Source organism: Macrobrachium nipponense, chromosome 1 (assembly GCF_015104395.2).
Source record: "Macrobrachium nipponense isolate FS-2020 chromosome 1, ASM1510439v2, whole genome shotgun sequence".
Taxonomy (NCBI): Eukaryota; Metazoa; Arthropoda; class Malacostraca; order Decapoda; family Palaemonidae; genus Macrobrachium; species Macrobrachium nipponense.
Genome location: NC_087200.1, coordinates 156114581 through 156137567, shown reverse-complemented (window position 1 = coordinate 156137567; position 22987 = coordinate 156114581). Strand labels below are relative to the sequence as shown.

The window sequence follows — 22987 nt, the reverse complement described above, 5'->3', positions numbered from 1 at the left end:
TATGAGTTAGGTTTCACGGTTTGTTTAAAAGAAGGATTATCTATATTCTACTCTGAACTGATGTTCCCAAGCCAACATCATCAAATAATATCGAGGCTGTTACTCCATTCAAGTATAAAAGATTATAGGACTTCTACAGAATATTTATGGTTTAAAGTAACTGAAAATCTAGAAAGCAACAAACACGATGATTTTGAAGCTCCACCCCCTTTCTAGAGTTGCCAGGTGTGGCATTATTGAGCAATTTAAGATTTAAGAAAACTGTATCTTCACTTTTCTTGTCGATACTAAAACATGTATGCATGCAAACTTATAATCCTACATGTATTTATACATAATAAATACTCTATTCTTCAAGTTGTTACTGTGACTGCTTGAAAACCTAAAATATGAGATATACGTACGAACATGTCTATTTGAGGCAATTTTTTTCATTGGATTTTCTTAACAGATCACACTGTTTGTCAAAATTAGGAAAACCAAATATTTGTTAGGGTGTATTCCTCTACATTCATGGACCAGGTCATGTTATGTGTTCATCAAATCTCCATGGACCACATAATTCTTGTTAATTTGCAAACGAATTTGAAAACCTTAAATTAAAATGGCTATATTAGCTTTGATTCAGTGACCTTTTAAATATTATCTGCTTCACTACTGTAAGCCAAACACTATGCTGGCCTCCAACAAACAATTTTTTTCTGGTTCGATTCTCAGCTCGGCCAACGCGGAACCAGAGGAACTTATTTCTCGTGATATAAATTCATTTCTGATATAACAGGTTCGGATCCCACAATAAGCTGTAGGTCCCGCTGCTAGGTAACCAATTGGTTTCTAGCCATGTAAAAATATCTAATCCTTCGGGCCAGCCCTAGGAGAGCTGTTAATCAGCTCAGTGGTCTGGTAAAACTAAGATATACTTAGCTTAACTCCCATGAATTCTAACCAGACCAAAGAGTCCTCATTTGGTATAAGGTTCTTTGAAATAGTATCATCCTTCGCCCTGATCATATGAATAGGTCAGCTCCTCCACTTATAAAGCCTCAAAACTTGAAGCAATGGAGCTAAGAATAAAACATATGAAGAGAATGCCAATATCACTAACCCAAAATTGGGACAACAAATGGAACAGACCTCAGGAATGCTAAGGGGATGAGCATTATGAGTACAAATTTGACTCGGTGGTCTTGTTGAAATGTATTCTATCTAATAATGATTTGCTAAACTAAACAAATATGAAAAATGGAAGGTCCAGAATTAACTTTCTCTTACCCACCCAACTAGAGACAGGGATTTGGATGAGAAAAGGAGACCAACACAACACAACAGTTAGACCTGGTTACTTTACTAGCAACAAAAACTACAACAGAGACTAATGTAGTATTTGTGACAAAAATAAATAGAAGATGAATGCCTGCACTAAACAACATTACTCCAAAGCATGCATCAGCAAAAGCACAAATCAACTCTTACCCCTTCACAGGGATTGTAAAGTTCTAAAAGCACAGGTTACAAGATAAATACACTGCAGACAAAAAAAACCTGAGCTCAGGACTTACAGGTACAAAGTGCTGTGACATAAGGAAATAGCCTTCATTGGCTTTAAAGAATAAGTTGCCTTGATCTAGATAAATGAAACATGTGAATTTGGCAAGTTGAACCACAAGTTACTGGTACAGCAAGAATAATGAAAAATGACATCTTACAACATAAGTGTAGGAACATAAAAGTGTGTGACCTAAACAAAGTAACAACTATACCGCTAACAAAAAGTGGTGAAACAGGAAAAAATCTGTTGGAGCAGGATAATCCATCAGTGTTTTGTTAGCTAAGATGCCTTGATGGCTTTCCAGGTGGACTACCTAATGGATAAGTCAAGCAGTCTTTTGATCCTATGGTATGATTTTTCTGTTGAAGACTTTGGTTCAGAAGTCATATACTAGAGCAAGAATCCATATATATTCTTGAAAAAGGCTGACTAACAATGTCCCAAAAATAAAACTATAGTATCTATATACCCATTTCACTAAACTGCTTATCAGAACAAGATTTCATTCATTCTCTCAAGGGCTTGGCCCAATGATTTCATCTTTATATTTACTGTATTGGATGGCATATAAGCTGCACTTTGAAAAAAATGACTAAAAAAAATCACCACTGGGTCTAATATATGAAGGTGAGGCCTCCTGTAGGAAACTGTTACCCTCACAGCTTGCTATTGTAGAGTTACTTTCTCCAGAACATCTTTTACTTAAATAAGGAAATTATATTATCATATCTTACTAAAAAATAATATCAATGGTACTGTCAAAAGGACTATCATAAAGCACCACTGAAGTTTGCCATACTGAAATATGCCCCAACACACTGCTAGCTATAAATAACTGGTACCTCTGGAAGAAAGATATAGGTATACCATCGCTGAGTTTTAGTCAATAACATTAATAATGTATATTACATCTAATTTGGCTTCTGATTAATTTTTAAGGCTAGAATCAAATGTTGGAAAGGCTATGAGCAAATTGTCATTTATTTAACCAGGTTTACCAAACTTTTGGGTTGTTTAATAATCCATTATTATTTCTTTTAATTAATAACTTAATATTTCATGAGAAACACTAGTGTAAACAGTATCAAGACGTACACTGACGTATACAACCAAACTGAGAAACAGCTGTTTGCTAATGTTAACTACTGTCAATATTACACATTTACTGGCATTAGAGTTGTCAACTTGTTAAAATCTTGGTAATTTTCAATGGTGACTTCCATAAGTAAATATAAAATAAATACATAGTATTTATTCATCATTCATGCAATGAATAAGGTCTTAAGACACTTAAGTTGCAGCTTGCAAGTGGGACTGAAGAAACAAATATTGGGCTGGATGGAAAAAACCTTGTGAAAAGCAAAGCAACATCTACAACTGATGAAATATCACCTACTTTGTTTAAGATTTACAGCATTTATAGATAACGGTAAGCTGCATTTTTTAACCCAGCTTTCTTAATTAACAAAAAATATCTCCTAATTAGGTTTCATTTAGCAACTGATAGCAGTAGGAATATCAACAGTACTCCATCAGCTATCACTTGGCAACACATGATAATAACGATGTCAGTAAAACTCCATCAGCTGAACAATTTTGAGAATGTAACTGGCATTATTATTATTAATAGGGGTTAGTTTTTCCAGACCTCTGAATCTCAAGTAAACTCTTCTCAGGCTGGTTATGTAACTGGCAAATGACTGCAAGGTTCTTATTTCATATGATGTGATATCACATGAATGATAATTGGATACAGTGAGTAAAATAATTGTTTTATTAAAAGTATCATAATTTTAAATACAACTGTACTATCTGACTTTTGCAAATGGATACTGTAAGTGTAACAGCTAACTCAGACCAACAGTTTACATGCACATTCTGCTGGCCAACCTGCTAAGTCTTGCCATGTCCCACTCAAGTGACTCGGGGTGACTTAGTTCAGCTGTTGGCACACCGAATGAACCTTAAGATTGATGCTCTACCCTCCACAAAAAAATTAGTGTTTTTAGAGTTTTTTTTTTTTCAGAATATTGGATAAGAGATCGTAAATCGGTAAACAAAAAACAATTTTCCTGATTATGCTCCAATGCATCTTATATGCCATCAAATTCAATTAGTCTATTTTTATTTCTTCCTGTAAAAAACAACTTTCCATAAATTTCCTATAACTACATTAAAGTTAATTACTCTCTCTACATTAAGATAATGCATCATGTGACACTCTTTAGCTGTACACTAACGAAACATGCTAATTTAAGAATAAGAGCAAATTATTTTGTAATGGTATTCTTCTTTAAATACAGAACTCAATAATTATACTGTGGTTTGTGATTCTCATTTGCTACTGTTTCATTCTTCAGAAAAACAATTAATGAACAACCAGTCACATGAAAAGCTACATTCGACCAAGGCATTATAGAAATGGCTTCATGACTCTGCCAATAGCCTTGTTTGCTTCAAGTCTGATAACATCACAAAAATAACTACCTATTTATAGTCACTCAGTACGTGCAATCATAACTAACCCTAATATAATATGGTGAATATTAATCTCAAAATATATATGAAACATAATTATGCTGAATCTCTGGTAATAAAAAAATAATTTTTTGATTAGAAGTCTATTGACAAAGCAGTCAAAGCTGCGCTCACAGTCCAAATCAAACAACAGTCCTTACAGACAATTTCTTAGTATCACTGACACTCATCATGAATAAAAGAATAGTTTTGTCAAATGAATAAAAAAGGGTCAAACCACTGAAACAAATAAATGAAGTGGTGTTCTTCATTCAAAAACAACTCTATATCACAGTAATTCTACCTGATCTCTGAGTTGGTCACACTCATTTGTCTCATGGATAATTGAAGAAATCCCCCACATCACTGTTCTCAGATGTAGAAAATGCAATCAAATTCTAATGCAAAAGACATTTTGCAATTTCCCTAGTTTCAATTAACAGTAAATGACGAATCTTGCAAGAAATTGTCTCAAATTCTTCCTTTTTCAGTTTCTTGAATTTTCATGCTTTAATAAGTTGTGGCATTATCTCTAAAACACACCATGGATTATCAGTTATAATCCCATTTGGGTGTACGTTATTCTCATGTTAAAATAAACTGGATATTAAACATCTGTGGATTAATATTTGTCAATTAATGCTTTTATGAAACATCATGTAGGGTGTACGTTATTCTCATGTTAAAATAAACTGGATATTAAACATCTGTGGATTAATATTTGTCAATTAATGCTTTTATGAATACATCATGTAGTTGTATGTAGACACATAGTATATGGTATATTGGAATGAACATAAATCAAAAGAGCCCCTTGGTGCCAGCCTTAAGAGAGGTAAGAATGCGTATGACTTAGCCATTGTTTATTATAATAATGGTATGCCCTACCATAGATATCCCAGAACATGACTGCAATAATTTTAAGTAGTAGCTTTTCTCAAAATGGTAACTTACCGGCCCACCTATTAGCAAAAGTCCTCTGTAGAAACATGTTCTGATCAAGAACGTTACACTAAATGTAACTGCGAGAAACATCCAAGCATAATTTAAATTCTAATTCTTAAATTTCTTTATATTTTTCACTGCTAACTTTAATTCAAAAGAAATATAACTGGTGAAAAGGATTACCTCATTTTTCGTAATGACAGTATCCCAAAAACATGATCAAATAGACTAAATATGTCTGACTTGATGATCTTCAAGACCCAATGAAAGTGTAGTACTCATATCATATCAAGAGTTTGCTCTATCTCAGGCAGATTTAAGCTATGAAATATGATAATAGATAACGATAAACCTTTAATTAGTCAGTACTGAAAATGTAGAAAAATAATCACAGAAATAAAGATGGTTAGGTAGAAGAATGTATAGCAAAGAACAACACAAATAACACACCACAGTTTTCCTTTTCGTCAGAACCATCAGTGCAGTCAAAGCGCCCATCACATACTACATTGGATGATACACACTCTCCAGAACCACAGGTAAACTCACTTGAAGTACACTGATCAACTGTAAGCAAAAGTTCAACAAAACCACTTAATGAGAGAGTGTTTCAAACATATTATTAAGCCGAAAATAAGATGACTAATTCTTTTGCAGCATTAAAAACTAGAAAAAATGTAGAGGAAAAAAGAAAATGGTTAATCTTATTCATACACATATACCAACATTACAAATAATGTAACATATTCCATATCAATGACACCACTCCTGCAAAAGCTAATTAACAAATGAGTGGATAAATATTATATATTAGAGAAGTGTACAGAGAATAAAAAAATCAAGTTATGAAGTAACATTCAATGAAATGCTGAAACTTAAATTCACCATGATACATTTCACGTGTTTTCTCTGTTATTATTATTATTATTATTATTATTATTATTATTATTATTATTATTATTATTATTATTATCCATGTACCTTCACAAGGTTCAATCTGACACCCTATTTACTTGATCTAGCAAACGATTATGGTAATGAATTATTTTCAAAGTTACAAAGTTGAAAAATTACAAAAAGAAAAAAGCTGATATAGAACATTCTCTAAGCATAATACATTCAAGGAAAAGCTATATACGTATTATTAATTCTCCTATATCAATTTACAACCACATCTCCTTGTGTAAATTCTGCTTTCCACTGGTTTTAAAGAACTGGTAAAACCAGAAATGACAGGTAAAACCAGAAATGACAGTTTGTTACTTTTATCAACATTTGCTCATAAGCTGAGCTGGTAAGAATATCAGCAACTGACCTCATGTTTCTAAAAAGTCTTAATACAAAATTTTATAAAAATAAAATTTCTGTATCATGAGCAATAACCTTAACATATTATTTAATAAATCTGAATATTGCATTTAACATTAGAGCCAAGTTTTAAATCTCAAATATAATTTATTTTATTGCATTCTTAAATGAGATCTTTTACTCAATTTCAAAATTACACACGAGGCAATACATTAGGTGAAGTTTACTAACTCTCACTGACAGTATGGAAACTCACTTCACAAGATCAAAAACAGTTTTTATGATTATTTCAAAAGATTTGACAAATTTCAATTTTACAACATCAGTTAATGAATGCATCAGCAATAATGGGATTTAACAACCATATTTCTTCATATATATTGTGCAGTCCCAAAACAAAAGTGATTATTTAAAATTGTAATTCTATTACAGTAATCCCTCAATTTTCTTGACTGCCATTATCTTGAATTCGACATTATCCGACACATCCAAACAAATGGATCAAGGCCCCAAAAGATATATTATCACTATATATATAAATTTTCTTAAATTTGAAAAAACCACCCTCAGGTGATAGCACTGCCTAAACAGATAGACTCAGAAAGGGTTTGGGTTTCATGGTGATGGGGGGAGATGTTGGATGTCTTGGTGCCATCAGGGAGGAGAGGCAGTAAGGCTGTGTAGAGGAAGGCTCCGAGAAGGTGTTGATTTGGAAGGCGAGTGTACCTGGGGAGCAGTTTTCATGGCTGGAAGGGGTGGGGATGCAGTGTTGGATGGGTGAAGTGTGTTAGGAAAGTAAACTTTTACTATTTTCAATACCTGGCGAATATAACGCTCCTTCAATCATGATATGCTTATGCAGTTTCATTTGTCTTTTTACCATAATGCCTTTTGTTGTTAAGTCGCTCCCACCAACCTTTTGTAGTTATGTGTATTCCAGAATAAAACTGAAACCCACCAACATATTATGGCCACTGCACTAAGTTATGGGCCCTGTAGTTCAAGAAGCACCCATATTTTGATGGTGATGAAGATAAGTACTATTTGTGGGAGACCAAATTTTTTTCCATCAGAGATGAAGTAAGTTTACCTTAGGTGACACTGATGCTGAGGTGGACAGATTTACTACAAGAATCCCAACATATTCATCAAATTGGTGCAGGTTTTAGATGATAAAAGTCTCCAATTAGTTATGAGAGAGACAGCCAACGATGGAGATCCTATACATACCAAATCTGCTGCTATGTCACCGAAGTTGGCTGCTGGTGAAACCATTGGTGATGGCCTACTTAATGCCATGGTTTGAAAAGGTCTACCGGAGCAGTTTAATTCATTTAGCACTGCTGTGATGCAGAAGAAAAGTGAACCATTGTTTTTGGAATCTAATTCCCTTCTCAGAAGTTAGGAGAAATGCCAAAGGAACCATGATGAACACACTAAAGAGAGTGATAATGTCCTTAAGGTGAAGTTTAAGGAGAATCCAAAAAGTAAGAATACCAGTAGGTTTAGTTCATCTGTTTTGTGGTATACCTGTTGTAAGCTAGGCCACAAACCCTAAAAGTGTGAATCCAAGAAAAATGTAAGTAAGTATGTGGTGTAAAGAATAGATCCACTATCCACAACTTGAATGAGTGTACAAAGAATACTGCAGTGAAATCATGTAGGCCTAAGCCTAGCCTAACAGTGTGAGTGATGAAGATTTCTGTTTTGAGATAAATTCCCCTGTAGTTAATTATCTTGATGACTGTAATATTCTTGTAGATTGCAGAGTAACAGTTCATATAATTACTGAGAAGTCAATGTTTAAGAGTTTTGATAAGAATTTTGATGCTACTAAGCATATGAGTGAACTAACAGACAGTGAAGATGATGAATACACTGAGGGTATCCTTGCTGATAGTAATCGGGAAGAAAGGTCTGCAAATTAAATCGAACCAGTAAATCTTGAAACTGGCCAGGGAAAGGGTACATCCCAGTATCCAGAGAGAGAGATTAGCTCCAAGTTACAGGTACCTAGAAGACTATGTTCAACCCAATAGGGTTGATTTATTGGGTTATTCTGTTGATTACTGTTGTAAAGTTTCTGGAACACACTGTATGGATTCCAAAAGTGCATATACAGTAAAAACTCAGTTTTCATACACCTCTTTTTTTTGTACATTTTGGTTTTCGTACTTTTTTCTACAAAATTTTATCTCGGCTATCGTACATTTTCTCGTTTTTGTACACTGTATCGAGCACCCAAACAAAGCATCCCATCTTCTTTCATGACCCATTCTGCTTTTGTATTTGTTGTTTTTGTGCTTTTTGTTCGAGTGCAACTGCTAAATAAGCCATCATGGGGCCAAAGAAAGTTTCAAGTGCTAGCCCTTCTGTAAAAATGGCGAGAAACAATATAGAATTTAAGAAAGAACTTGTAACAAAGTGCAGAAGGAAGTTGCATGCTGATCTCATTGATAAAATGCCTACAATAAGTGCGCTGTTACTGAATTTAAGGCCAAAAGAGGCTGGTTTAAAAATTCAGAAAACGAATGGGCATATATAATGTCCCTACATCATGGATTAAGAAGATATTTGAAAAGTGGAATGATGTAAAAAATTTCGTGGAGAATTATAATCCCAACAAAGACGTAATCCATGTCTCCAACACCTTTAACGACAATGCCTTGTTTAACTTTAGGCAAAGTTTAAAGAAACGCCAGAAACAAATGTCTCTGGACAGTTTTGTTGTGCGAAAGTGGTCCAGTGACTTTCAAGCTGGTCCTAGTGCCTGTAGAAAAAGGAAGAGGGGAAGTAACCTCAGATTGTGCCAGTAAAAAGTAAAAAATGAAGAGAAGTAGCCCCACATAAGTGCTTGATACCTGAAGTCTTCTGGAGGGAGATTCCCCTTCCAAACAATAACCTCTCCTCCCCCCTCTCTATCTTCCATACGTTAACAAGTGTTTTCCATAAAGGTAAGAGTGATATTAAATGTTCATTTATTCATTTCATTAGTAGTATTTATATCTATTTCTCATTGTTTTCTGCATGTAAAACTCTTGTTTATTCCCTATAAAATGTATTTTTTAAAAATATTTTTTGGGGTCCGGAACACATTAGTAATTATATTTACATTATTCCTTACGGGAATTATTACTTTGATTTTTGTACATTTCGGATTTTCTGGGAGGCTCCAGAATGAATTATGTATGAAAACCGAGGTTCCACTGTATGTATTATAATTCCAGTATTGACAGTAAAATTTTTGTTTAACAGCTTGAGACATGCAAGAATGGTGAACAATTTGGAAACAGAATAAATCTTTTTATGGTTTAAATCAATCAGGTAGAAATTGGAATGATTGTGCAATGTATAGAGATACTGTATAAAGCCTGATATCTGTCATGACTTGTACTGAGTCTGATTATTGCCTTATTGAATTTATTTCTTTTATATGTGCTGCTTTTATACTTTTGTAATGGTTTTCCAATGAAATAGAATTAAAGTTTATGAGGGGATGTTAGGAAAGTAAACTTTTACCATTTTCAACAATGTTGATGAATATAATGCTCCTTCAATTACGATATGCTTTTGCGCTTTCATTTGTCGTTTTCCAATAATGCCTTTTGTTATTGACTCTTTTCCACCAACCTTGTAGTTGTATGTACAGTCTCTCTCCTCCAGTAAAAAAGGAACTTTTCATCTGGATGTATTAGTCGGATCCACTGTCATATTATGGCTACTGCGCTAACAAAGAGGCTAAGTAGACCTGACTTCATAGAACTTGTTTGATTTCACATTTTTAGTGTTTATGATACAGAAATTTATATTTTATTGAAGGATATGTACAGTGCTAAGATTTGGGAGAGAGAGAGAGAGAGAGAGAGAGAGAGAGAGAGAGAGAGAGAGAGAGAGAGAGAGAGAGAGAGAGAGAGAGAGAGAGAAACAATGGCGGTATGTTTGCATACATTTCCAAGTAGCTACTGTACCATACACACTCCTTCACTATTTTATTTATATTCTATGCCATTGTATTCTATTTTTCACTATATTTTTTACTGTACCTTCTCATTTTCTATATTACAAACCAAAAGATAAATGCAATCGTGCGAGTAGCTTATGTACATAGGCATAAACTCATTCAATGTCAACTGTGAACTTGCTGCAGCCTGTTTAGTGATGGCTTGTCTATATTTCAAATATTTTCACATTGATCAAAGATGAAATATTAACAATGAAAAAATATTCTGTACAGTAAATCAAGAAAAGCAAAACAATGGCAACACGTACATAAGTATGCGCCATAGAGCGATCAATCACCAGAGTGGCCATCTACTTATCGAGTGTGTGACCTTTAGCGGCCATACTGAAAGGTCTCAGTATATCTCATAGTATTATACTTTACTACTATATTATTTGTATGATTACTATTTCTATTATTGTTATTTTTAATATTATTGCTGGTATTATTATTATCATTATTACTGAACCCAATTTAACAGGTTGGCCTAAGCACTCCAACCACTGTGGTCTAGGTCTAAGCTCTAAGCTCTTGAATCTAAGCAGTGTCTAGCATAAATGGTTCCTGTAAATTACAAAACTTTTTAAGCATACAGTTTCTAAGCACTAACTAAATAGTAACGTACAATCACTAAACATTCACAATACCGTACACTTACACTCACCAAACACACTTACTATACACTCTCCCTCACCAAACACACACTTATCATACACTCATACTCACTTGACACTCACATTTCTTATACACTCACACTCAATAACACTAATCACTCACGATAACGCTCACTAAACACTTGTAAAATACCAAACACTCAATAAATACTCACTATACCACAAACAGTAAATAATCACTAACACCCACTTAATCACACAGTCATTAAACACTAAACAATCACTAAGCATTCTATATACACTAAATGTTCACCAAGCACTCACTATACACTAAACATTCACTAAACCCTAACCACTCATTAAACACTAAATACTCGCTAAACCCTAAATTCTTATTTAACCCCAAAACACTCATTAAACACTAAAGAGTAAATGAACATCCACTCATCACTCATTAAACACTCAATAAACACTAACACACTAAACACAAACATTCACTAAACCCTAAAAACTCATTTACATTCACTGAATACTTGCACACTAAATATTCACTAAACACTAACATTCACAAAAACCTTAAAGACTCACTAGATATTCACTGAAAACTTAACACCAAACACTAACATCCACAACGCATTCACTAAACACACTAAACATTCACTAAAAACTTACTGAACATTCAATAAACACTAACATTCACAAGACATTCACTAAACACTTAGCAAATAGTTACAAACTAAGCATTCACTAAACTCTAATGACTCACTAAACATCTGAATACTTATGTACTAAACATTCACTAACATTCTCAAAACATTGACTAAAACCATAAAGACGCACTAAATATTCATTAACATTCGCAAAACTACTGAAACCCAAAAGACTCACTAAATATTCACTGAATACTTAAGACAATAAACATCCAATAACATTCACAAAACTCATTAAATATTCACTAAACACACAGTAACCATCCACTAAACACTTACTAATTTAACATTAACAATAAAAAAATCAAAATTGCACTAATCCCCAGACCTTTCAAAATGGCCACAAGGCTTTACAGCGCCGCCCTGGTGGAAGACCACCGAACTATGCAGTACTGGTATAGGGATCCCAACTCCAGGTATATAGTGTCTATGGTATGCACGCACTCACTGGATGGCATCTGAACATCTTTCACTAATAAGCTCAATCTGCTGATTCTGAGAAGGTATATGTACATAAAAATGGCAGATGGACAGTTGGCGCTTTTTACACATATATTACAATATAATTTAAGATATGTAACACAGTATATAAACAGATTCTGTAAGTTAAATAATTGTTTCATTACCTTTACATATCTTTATCTTAAATAAAGCTGTAATAGCCAATTCAACATATGCAAAAGGATCCTGTAAGTGTAACACTTATGCTAGCCTAGGTCAATAGTCCACACGTACATTTTGTATCTTATATGGTGCCATCCAACCTCTTAAATCTGGTACTCCATGGACCAGCAACTACCCATAATCCGGGACATTTTTGAATCAGCCACCATTAGTCCTTAAGCAGCTACGAGGCTGCGCCTCAAGTTGTTTAAGCTTTTGGATTTTTTTGAGTCTCAGAACTGAAGCTCACTCCGTAAAAACACAAACACAGTTTAATTGCAACAAAAACTAAAAAATACAAAGCTTACAAAAGAACTGTAATCAGGTACATATATACTTGTGTATCACCTGATTTTGTGTATCATATGATTAAAATTTCATCCAAAGACATAATTTCATCATAAAAAGTACATTGTATACAGTGAGCCCCCTTCATATCATGGTTCAGCATTCGCAGCTTCAGTTAGTTGTGGATTTTTCTGTGGAACATATTTCCAAATATTTCAAGGAAAATCCTCAAATTCACATATTTTTTTGTAGTGCAATTTTCTCTAATTACTGTATTTTCTTGTTACTTTCATAACGAAATGGGCAGTTATCAGCAATTTTAGAGGGGATCTTTGGCATTTGAACTATTAAAATAGGCAGTTATAAGTGCTTTTAAAGGGGAGTTCCAACTTATCAAAGGTGGTTGTGATCCCTATCCCTTCCAATGGCAGAGGTCGAGCATAGTGTAAGATGTATTTTCAATAGATTACAAAATGCAAGAATTCATTACTATCATAATTAACAACCACTCACTACTGCATGCAAGAAGAAGGTATGAGCAATAGGAAGCACTGACATAAACATTTGAATCAAGAAACAGTTGTTCGCCAATGTTAGTTACCATAATCAACACATTTATTAAGGGTTGTGTTACAGTTGTTGTCATAAAAAAACATTGGAGCCACTTTTTCCCCACACAATCCTTCACAACGTTCAGGATTAGTGAGCAGAAGAAGAAGGCAGGCGGCTGAGTTTGTGGTTTTCATTTATCTGTAAATATGTTTGCGAAATATTCTTTTCATGAAGTTGGACTCCAAAGGCACAGTTGTGAGAATTAAAACAACTCTCTTATTTATATTTAACAGTAAAATTTGGAAAAACTGACAATGTAGAGGTGCAAATACTGCATTGTCACTTCCCAAGCTAATCACAGCTTTTAAAGTAAAGAGTGTGTGTAATGGTCTGATTTAATCTCTTTGTATTTTTGCCATTTGAGGCTTTGCATGATTGATATTCAATCAAAGTATTGCTTAAGGGGGCCGGAACCCTTATAAATGGGGGTATAGGGCGAAAAATGCAGTCATCAAAAATTCATGGAGCTTCATATGGCAATTGAGAATATGTATACAAAATATTTCGTCAAAATTCCTCTTACTTTCATAGTTACAGGGTAATTAGTAAACATAACTCAATAAGCCTAAAACATTCATCCGTACAAGAAAATGCAATATTTCTTCTGTTATCGTCAATTTTGATAATTATTGTCAAAGAAATTGTGAGAAATGGCATCTGTAGTGATTCTGTGAGTCACAGAGGGGACTCGGGGAGTATCCCATGATTCAGTGCGAGCACATACTTCAAGTAGTCTACACGTTCGAATTTCTTCTCTGACATTCGCTTGCTTTTACATGTGTTTATCTATGTTTCGGCAAGAATTTCATCATGCCAATGGGGAAAAGACAAGGAAAACATCTCACTAACATAAAGACGAAGAAAATTCGCTCTAATATGATTACAGAATATCATAATATAAGCGATATTAGCATAGTTAGTGAAGAGAGAGAGAGAGAGAGGGTTGCGTAGTAAGTAAACGCCCCCGTCTTGCCTGAAGCACACGTCACACTGTCCCCTAGGCTACGATCTTTGAGCAAAGGGATCTTAATTTACGATAACTAACATAATTTTGGTTTATTAATACCCAAAAAGGAATATGAAATTCATAATAATCATGATTTATTAACATTGTCTTTATAAAAGAGTACAACTTCGAATTTCACCTCTTGACATTCTATTGCATTTACGTTTGCTTATCTTTGTTTCAGCAAGAATTTCATCATGCCAAAACGGAAAATACTAGGAAAACATCTAGCTAACATACAGAAGAAGAAAATTCGCTGTAATAAGCCAAGTTAGTGAAGGAGAGAGAGAGAGTTGCGTAGGAAGGAGTGCCCCGATATATGAGCAAAGGGATCATCACTTATGATTAAATTATGATAAATAAAATAGTTTCGGTTTATTAATAAACAAAAAGAAATATACATTCATAATAATCATTATTTATGAACATTGTCGTTATAAAAATACGAAAAAAAACTTTGAACACCCTTATCTCAAAACTATAGTTATTGACCTTCAAAATCTATCTTCTCACTTAGTTTTAAGGCTATAACATTGGAATTTGGTATATAACTCAGAAAGACATTGTAGAACAATCAAATGAAGCCCTTTTTTCCAATTTTTGTTTCGTCTTTTTTTTTATAAATTTTGTTTTCCTAATTTATAGGGTTTATTTTTTTACCATAATGAAAATTTCATATCTAGCAAAAAAATTACTTTTAGAAAAAAAACTCCTCATTCGATTGGAGGTCTACATCAGGTCTATATATGGTAGTAATCCCAGGTCTTAATATTAAATGTCAAGGGAGGAGATAGAATTTGAAAAATGGTTATTTTCGGGATAAATCGCCCTGGCGTCACAAAACCGAAGGTCAGAGGCGAAAATCATATGCGGTTTGGAGATGTCCCAAGTCACCTTATTAAGTGGTATGAATATCAAAGTCCTGTCCTTAAAGAATGGCATTAGCTGGCCGGCCCCCTTAATGATTCAGAAGTAAGAGTCAAGTCAAATTGTAACTTTAGAGACTGATGTCATGGATTTTTCAAAGGTTTTTGAAACTTTCCTTTTTTTGTTATGCACCTTGAAGCTGACCATGTGGTCATTGGTTAAGGTGTTACCTGTCTTAGGGTTTTTAAATTGTAATGAAACTGTAAAAACCCACCCTGATCTTGCTGGATCTTAAATGGTTGCTGATATCCCCCTTCAGACCAGATCATCCTACTCCAATTCCATCCAGGGACACAAAACCTTTCCAAATGGAGGAAAATTTACGAAATTTGTCAACTTGATAAAAATTCGCTAATGGAGAGGTATGTGTCATGAAAGTATGCCACTGAATTTATGGTTGTAGCTGAAGCTGAAAAAAACAAATAATGTGCAGGCCACAAAACGTAATGGAAGAGGCAAAAGCTACATCCGATACTGGCGAAAACACACCTTTATTCATTTAATTTACAGCTTTTATAAATAAAATTGCATTCTTTAACCCAGCTTTGATAATTTACAAAAAAGCAAAATCCATTTCATTTAGCAACTAATGGCTGTGATGATGTCAATAAAACGCAATCAGTTAAATGATTTTTAGAATGTGAGCATGACCAGAATGCAAATGGCATCTGATTGCTATAATCATAAATTATAAGAAAATAATATACCAATAATGCATAAAATATAATTGCATGCAATACATAAAACAACAGTTTTATCAAAATAATAATTATTCTTGATACAACTGTTTTATCTGACTTTTGCAAATGGATATCTGTCAATGTAACAATAACAACCTAACCAGGCCCAATAGTCTCTCCCTCTGTACAAAAGCAGCAGAAGTTCAGGTTTTTGCTGAAAACAAAAGCCAGAAAAGCTTGTAGTGCCGGAAAACACTGGAAGGTGTGAGGAGATCAGAATTCAACAGTGCGCTCATAAAGTGGCTTAAGCTCTGATGTAGCAAATTTCCAAAAGGAACTAAACCTAATGAGTGACAGTGATTATTCATAAGCTTAGTTCTACTTTTTATAACACAGTAATATGTGTGAAATAACCTGGCAAGACTTTGTTTACTTAGGGGGCTTTTTAGAGGTGATTTCTGTCATCCTAGATTTTCTGTGGTCTCGCACATTGGCCTGGTCCCAAAGGTGCCAGTTTATGAGGTTGTACTGTAATACAATATGGTAACAACTGATAAAAATTGCTGTATAAAAATACACCAATGGTCATAAAACCATGATAGGCTGTGGATAAACAGGTGTTCTACCCACCTACTACACTCATTTATGAGAGAGGTAGAAAAAGAAGTGGTTGCATTTCTTAAGTGTATTTATGCAGTAAATCTTATTACAAATATATATGAGGAAAAAGGTAGTTATTGTCTTTTACATAAAGTTTTCTATTTAAAGTGTGATGGTTGTTGTTTATAATGTGAGGAAGGGGATGGAGTTGTCCTTGAAAACCCCTAGATTTTTTACCCGCCATTATCCCGAGGGGCCTTGCCTCTATCAATCTAGATAATTGAAGGATTTCTGATATTAGAATTTTTAGCACTAAACCATTTTGGACACCTTATGCAAAAATATCTATGGATTAAAGCAGCCTAGTACCTTATAGTAAATCACAAATAATTTCCTTCTGTCTGACATTGTATCAATATTCAAATGTCCTCTCTCTGAAATTTATATATGTACAGTATAGTGCAAGTTATTAATAAAATATGCTGCCCTAATTGCAAGACTGTGAATCACTGTAAGTGACTAAAATGTTACTTTGCTCAACAGTGATATCATTCTTTCATGGCACATACACAGGATTTGCTAAGGGCCGAGCAATTTTTCTGAGGCATGATAAACTAGTATATTATTTTTATTATTAAAACCACTCAGGCAAGAAAAAAATTCATACACCATTTAAGATTCTTGTTTCATAAAATTTCTACTATTAGCTGAGTCATGCTGCCTGGGTGATAAACAGAATCATATCTTGAAGAGTATATTGCATTGCTATCAAATAGTTCTTTATTCTTTTTGAACACTACTATGCTTTGCTGCATCAGTAATTCTGAAATATGACTCATTTAATAATGATTAAGAAATGTCTTTAAAATAACGAATCAGAAAAGCCCTGAGAACTGTGACTATATTTAACACAAACTAACAGTATCACTGTAGTAAATATCTATATCTAATGAAAAGGAAGGAATATATTTCTGTTTATATGCTATACTACTGATCCCCATAAGGTGTGGTGCCTATAATAAGACATGCAGTTCTTTTCTAATTAGACAGTAGGCTACCGGAGACCATACAACTACTGAAGGAAATAGTACCAAATAATAAAATAATTTTTTGCTGCACATGAAGAAGATTCCATTTCCAAAGATGAAAGCATGATAATAATAAACTGCTGTGTAAAGGCTTAAAGGCTAACAGTAAGAAAATAAGCACCTACTAAATAATAATAATGAAATATATAAGATTCACATATCTCTATCCATCTTTCATAAATGTTCCAGACATGAAGACAAAAATTCCCTTATTGCCTAAGAAAACTAAAAGCACTTATGTTATAGAGTTATGATGCTCTTACTCTTGGAAAAAGGGCAATTAGGAAGTAAATGTAAGTCTTGTGGTCTGGTAGAAATCTAACACAAAAGCTTATGGTATTTTTGCCATGAGATGTTACAAAAGGAAATCTCAACTGGTGTATAAAAGCTTAAAAATAATATCTTAGCGTTCTCATGTACCTTTTAGGGTCATGACATCAAATAGCACTGAAACTTCAAACAATATTATTAGAGTATAAATACAATACTGGTAACTGTCCAGATCCCCAAAATTCATAAGCAGGATATAATAATTACAATAGTGGAATTACCTTCAAGAACTTGTATATCGATTGATCTTCTGACAGGTGTGATAACTTGAGTAATACCTTACAAATGGAAAGTTTATGAAAAAACACACAAAATTACAAAAAACATGCTTTATTAACAGCATAAATTATTTCAACTCTCATGCTCCTGCAGAAGAAAGGAAAGAATACATGTTATTACCACTAAGACAAGTACCATTACTTCAAGGCATCTCAGTTAGTGTGTAGCTGATAAGAAAAGTTCAGATGATATGACAGGAAGCTGAACAGCAAATGAAGCTGAGCATCTTGTAGTAGAAGATTTGTCAAGTAATATGGATGGTGTTCTAGCAGAAATGCTTTTAAAACGCTTAGGAAATGGGTTGCATGAACAAAGCAAATTGGTTAATGATGATCGAACCTGGGGTTTCGGGGTCTATTACAGGGGTAACAGAAGGGAAGTTGGGATGGCAAAATGTCTCATCTTGTCCCTCCTCACAGTCATCGTTGCCATCACATAGGCGAGAATTTTCAATACACTCTCCTGTGCTGCATCGGAACTGGCCCTCGTAGCAAGGCTTGGAGGAATCTGGATGTTGATGTGTGCGTATTGGAGTGATTGGTCAATGGGTCAAGTATGTTACAGAGGTAAGGAACACAACTACAACTAAAAGGAAGGTTTTAAATTACAAATATACATATATTACACAGCTTGAAGAATGCACTATCCACAAGAATGTTTAATCGGCTCGGGCCTGACAACACACCTGGGCAATCCCTCTCGTCTGAACCATCAGAACATTCTCGCACGCCATTACATACTTCAGTGCGAAAAATACAATCCCCGGAGTCACACCTCCACTCTATGCTCCCACAGCCTGTAGGATTTTGGTGCTATATATTTAGTTTAGTACATACCGAGTTAGCAAAGCATCTGAAAGGCCCATATCAAACAGACAATGTAAGCAAAAGCAAAACATATTCAGGCCACAATACAGCATTTCAGTACAGATTATTAGCAAAGTGTATTGATGTGAATCTGTACATTATCTGAGCCTGAAAGCATTTCAGATCTGTAAAATGTAAGTTTAACAAGTATATTCACAATTACAGTACAGTGCAGAAAACATGAAGAAAAACGAGCAACATGACAAGGAACATTTATCAAAATCAATGTGTATAATAAAAAAGGATATGATTTATAGAATGGAATATAAATAGTCCCTTTGCTGTTATCTATTGAGCAATTAATTTATCAGTGACCACCTGTACACAGATCTCCAAAATGACGTTCGTGTTTGGCATTTTAAAGTGAAAAGGACAATAGATGAGAGATCTTTATACTGCATCCTGCAAACATCCTGCAGAACAGGACTACAATACATTAATCTTATGACTACATGGATCTTATTAGTACGTATTACACGCTGCATACGAATAGCTAAAGTAATAACCAAAGGCAGTTTAATAAACTGGACTGCAATTCTCAACTTTTCTTCAACTTTTCAAAAGGTTCTTAAATATATTAAAAATGTTGATGATTCTAAAATCTTAATTTCCTAAATAACTTAAGACAAAAGAGAGAGAGAGAGAGAGAGAGAGAGAGAGAGAGAGAGAGAGAGAGAGAGAGAGAGAGAGAGAGAGAGAGGAAATTTCATAGGTATAGTAATCTTAATGTGGACATTTATTTCATGATAAGACCATATATATCTAGGTTTGGTTGCTAATTAAGCAAGTGTAACAGCGTGAGATTGACCAAGTGCAAGGAACTCTCAGAAGGAAAGCATCAAGAGAAATGTTCCAGTTCATAACAGTAGTTCTCAATGGCTTAACTACTTGTTAAAAGATATTACATCTGTGACCAACCACATCCCAATATATCCTAGTGACAATGAGCTGGTTTTTCCTGATACCATGTGAAATCATGAGGAAAAACTGTTATCAATATAATTTAGTTTTAATCCTAGAACAATTTAAAGTAACATAAATGTTTTAAATTAAAATCTGGTTCACTTCTCACTGAATTCTTTTCTTTCTAGAACATTAGAGATCTCTTCTAAATGTTTTACTCATTGTCATTTGTATCTCAACCAATGAGTTTATATTTCTAGATTGATTAGTTTGTTAGCAGGATTTTTACATTTGCGAGCTCATTTTCACAAAAAAAAGAAGATGGGCCTTGTAACTGGTAAAAATTAATGAGATTTATGGAAAGATAAGAATGAATCTTTTGGGGGAAGGGACATTTGGAGGACAGACTGGTAAACCTTGTTACCACCAATAAAGTTACGGTTTTGGCTTGCATTTTGGATTTTTTTGTTCTGTGTGTTAACAAGATGTTTCAGATTAGCCTCATGCCTGACAGCAAATTATTAAATTTTAGAAGAAATGGGAATACTACTTTTATGAAGAAGGGAACTGTATGGGAGGGTGGGGTTGAACTGCTTTACCTTGGCAGAGGTCTATGCTCTCTTAACATTGTTTCTAATGCATATCTCAACAAATAAAAACAAAACTGACCATTCCCATAGATGTTTGGTAAATTCAACAATTATTATATGACTGGCACCATGTGACTGGATTTCAAGTGAACCAGAAATGTAAGTTTTTTTGGGGGGAAGGGACCCTTGAAATAGCAAACTATCAGCCTTGGTGGAAGTTGGTAATTGCTGAATGCTCTTATATTATATAATTTTTAATTCTCTTTCTAAATGATATCCATATTTCATATTGAAAATTAACTTTCTTTGTATATTCCATGAGATTAAAGCCTTTTTGAAAAAAATTCAGAAATGCATATTGGAATGTATTTTGGCCAGTGGTACTGTACAATGAAAAACTAAATCACCAGGGTTGACAATTAAGTTAAAGACAAAATATCAATTTGGTCTAATTTTGATTTCTGACCGTATCACTGGGATTTTGATTTCTGGCTAATACTTTTTACTCACCTACTGACACTAGCACCTTTTCCTTTAGCTGCAGGGACCAAAAGGGCCAGTTGAAGTGGGTTTAACTATAAAAAAAGGTTCTGGTTTGTATACCTAGGAAAAATACAAGTTCCAACAAATGTTTGCTATTTGTTCCTACAAGTATTCAAAATCACCTGTTATATTAGGAGACTTATTTATAAGGTGGAAGGCAGTCCCTTCCAACTGACTGGAGTTGAATGCCACCCAGAAATGTCATGCTCCAAGTTGTCCATGCAAACAGCAGATGTCAGGATTCCTGTAGATTCCTGCCAGTGTGGTGAAAAGGTTGACCAAAACAGTAAGGACTTGGGCCAGAGTATCCTTTATAAACTTAGTTACTCGGGTAAGGAAGAAACACCAGAGAACTATGAAAACCCCCCTAGAAGAATTCAAGGTTGAAGAAGAGAACACTTCTAGTAAAATCCAAAATTGGTCCAGCAAATAGCCTTACCTATGGCACCCCCCTTCTGTTAAAAGGAAGAGAGGATAGAGGGAAATGCAATTTAGTCACTAAGCTAAGAGATACTTGTCTGTTTGATTAGAGCTCAGGTGACAACACAACTTGTCGAGCAGTCACCACAGATTTTGAGGGGGAAGGTATCCAAGGACTTGTGGGCACCAACTCTCAGGTAAAATGAGATAAAGATAGTCATCTTTATTTCATTTTACTTAAGGGTTGTTGACCACAAGTCCTTGGGTACCTTCCTTTCAAAACCTAAGGTGGCTGCTCAACAAGTTGTGTTGTCACGTGAGCTCCAATCAAACAGACAAGTATCTCTTCCAAATACCTCAGCCAGGTAAAGTCTACAGGTGTGAATTTTGAGTAACTGAACTCTCCTATTCTTTCACTATAATAGCAATGGTATCTGGACCAAAGTACATGCAGGAATTGGATGACATACAGGCAGATAGTTCTAGTCTTTTAACGAGAGGGAGAGGGGCCATAGTAGAGCATACTTTAAATCCAATACTTTTTAATAGCAAATTTATACAGCCAATCGATATAAAATTTCCTACAGATGTCTTTGCTCTTCAAAGAAGCATCTTGTCTGGGTCTCCACCTACATAGTTTTGAGAGAAGGGAATTGAGAAACTCAAATCTCTTGTCGAAAACCAACAGGTAGCAAATTTTTGCCAAAACCTAGGAGTACAAGAAATATGAGAACTTGGCAACCCTCCAAGTAACAATCAAGAAATTGCAATCCATGCAACTCTCCAACCCTCTTTGGCAAGGCCAAAGCCAAGAGGAACAAAGTTTTAAGAATTTCTGTCCAAAGCCCCCAATAGTAACTCAAGAGAGGCTTCAGAAGATTTGCAGCACTTAGGAAATGTCCAAGTCTGAGGCAAAAGCTCTAAAAGGGGGGAGGGGGGAACAACAGTTCAAAACTTTCAGTAACATAGATAAACCTACCAAGGTGGGAGACATGAAATAACCACAAGGCTGTCCACATCCCTCACACCAGCATTGCTCTTGTTTCTCCTCTATTAAGAAAAACAAGGCCACAAACATCAAACAAAACAAAACACAACAGAAAAACAAATGAAGGAGATAAGGTTGATGCATCTACTCTTGACAGTGGCTGAAGAAAAAAGTTACAAGATATTCCCCCAATTGTCCCTCTTCATCATGATGTACATTTGTTTCCAAATTTAACATCTGGTTCTTGCATGCTCACAGAGGACTCCATAAAAAGGCAATGGTTTGTATCCTTGCAAGAAAAAGAAATTATGAAAAGAAATTATGAAAGCAAACACTTCACAGAAATCTAGTTAGAATCATCAACATTTCTGTTTCCCAAATGATCAGTGTTCATAGATATTGTATTAGACACGCACAATACACACACATATAGTATTATATATTGTATATGGATGTGTATGGAAAAGTTTTATATAAAAAATTCTAACATATTTTTCTGTTAAAACATAATTAATAAATATAAAAAAACATCAATAAGCAATACTAAACAACAAAAACATA

At 34.3% G+C, this 22987-nt stretch overlaps 1 protein-coding gene across 1 annotated transcript in view; it reads right to left on the bottom strand.

The window, feature by feature from the left end:
• LOC135219776 (basement membrane-specific heparan sulfate proteoglycan core protein-like) overlaps window positions 1-22987 on the bottom strand; it is a gene marked incomplete in the record, with an annotated part of 1285796 nt that overhangs the window by 579596 nt on the left and 683213 nt on the right. Inside the window, 3 exon segments of the mRNA XM_064256828.1 lie at window positions 5462-5578; window positions 18456-18623; window positions 18802-18912. Of these exon segments, the coding sequence (XP_064112898.1) occupies window positions 5462-5578; window positions 18456-18623; window positions 18802-18912 (396 nt within the window).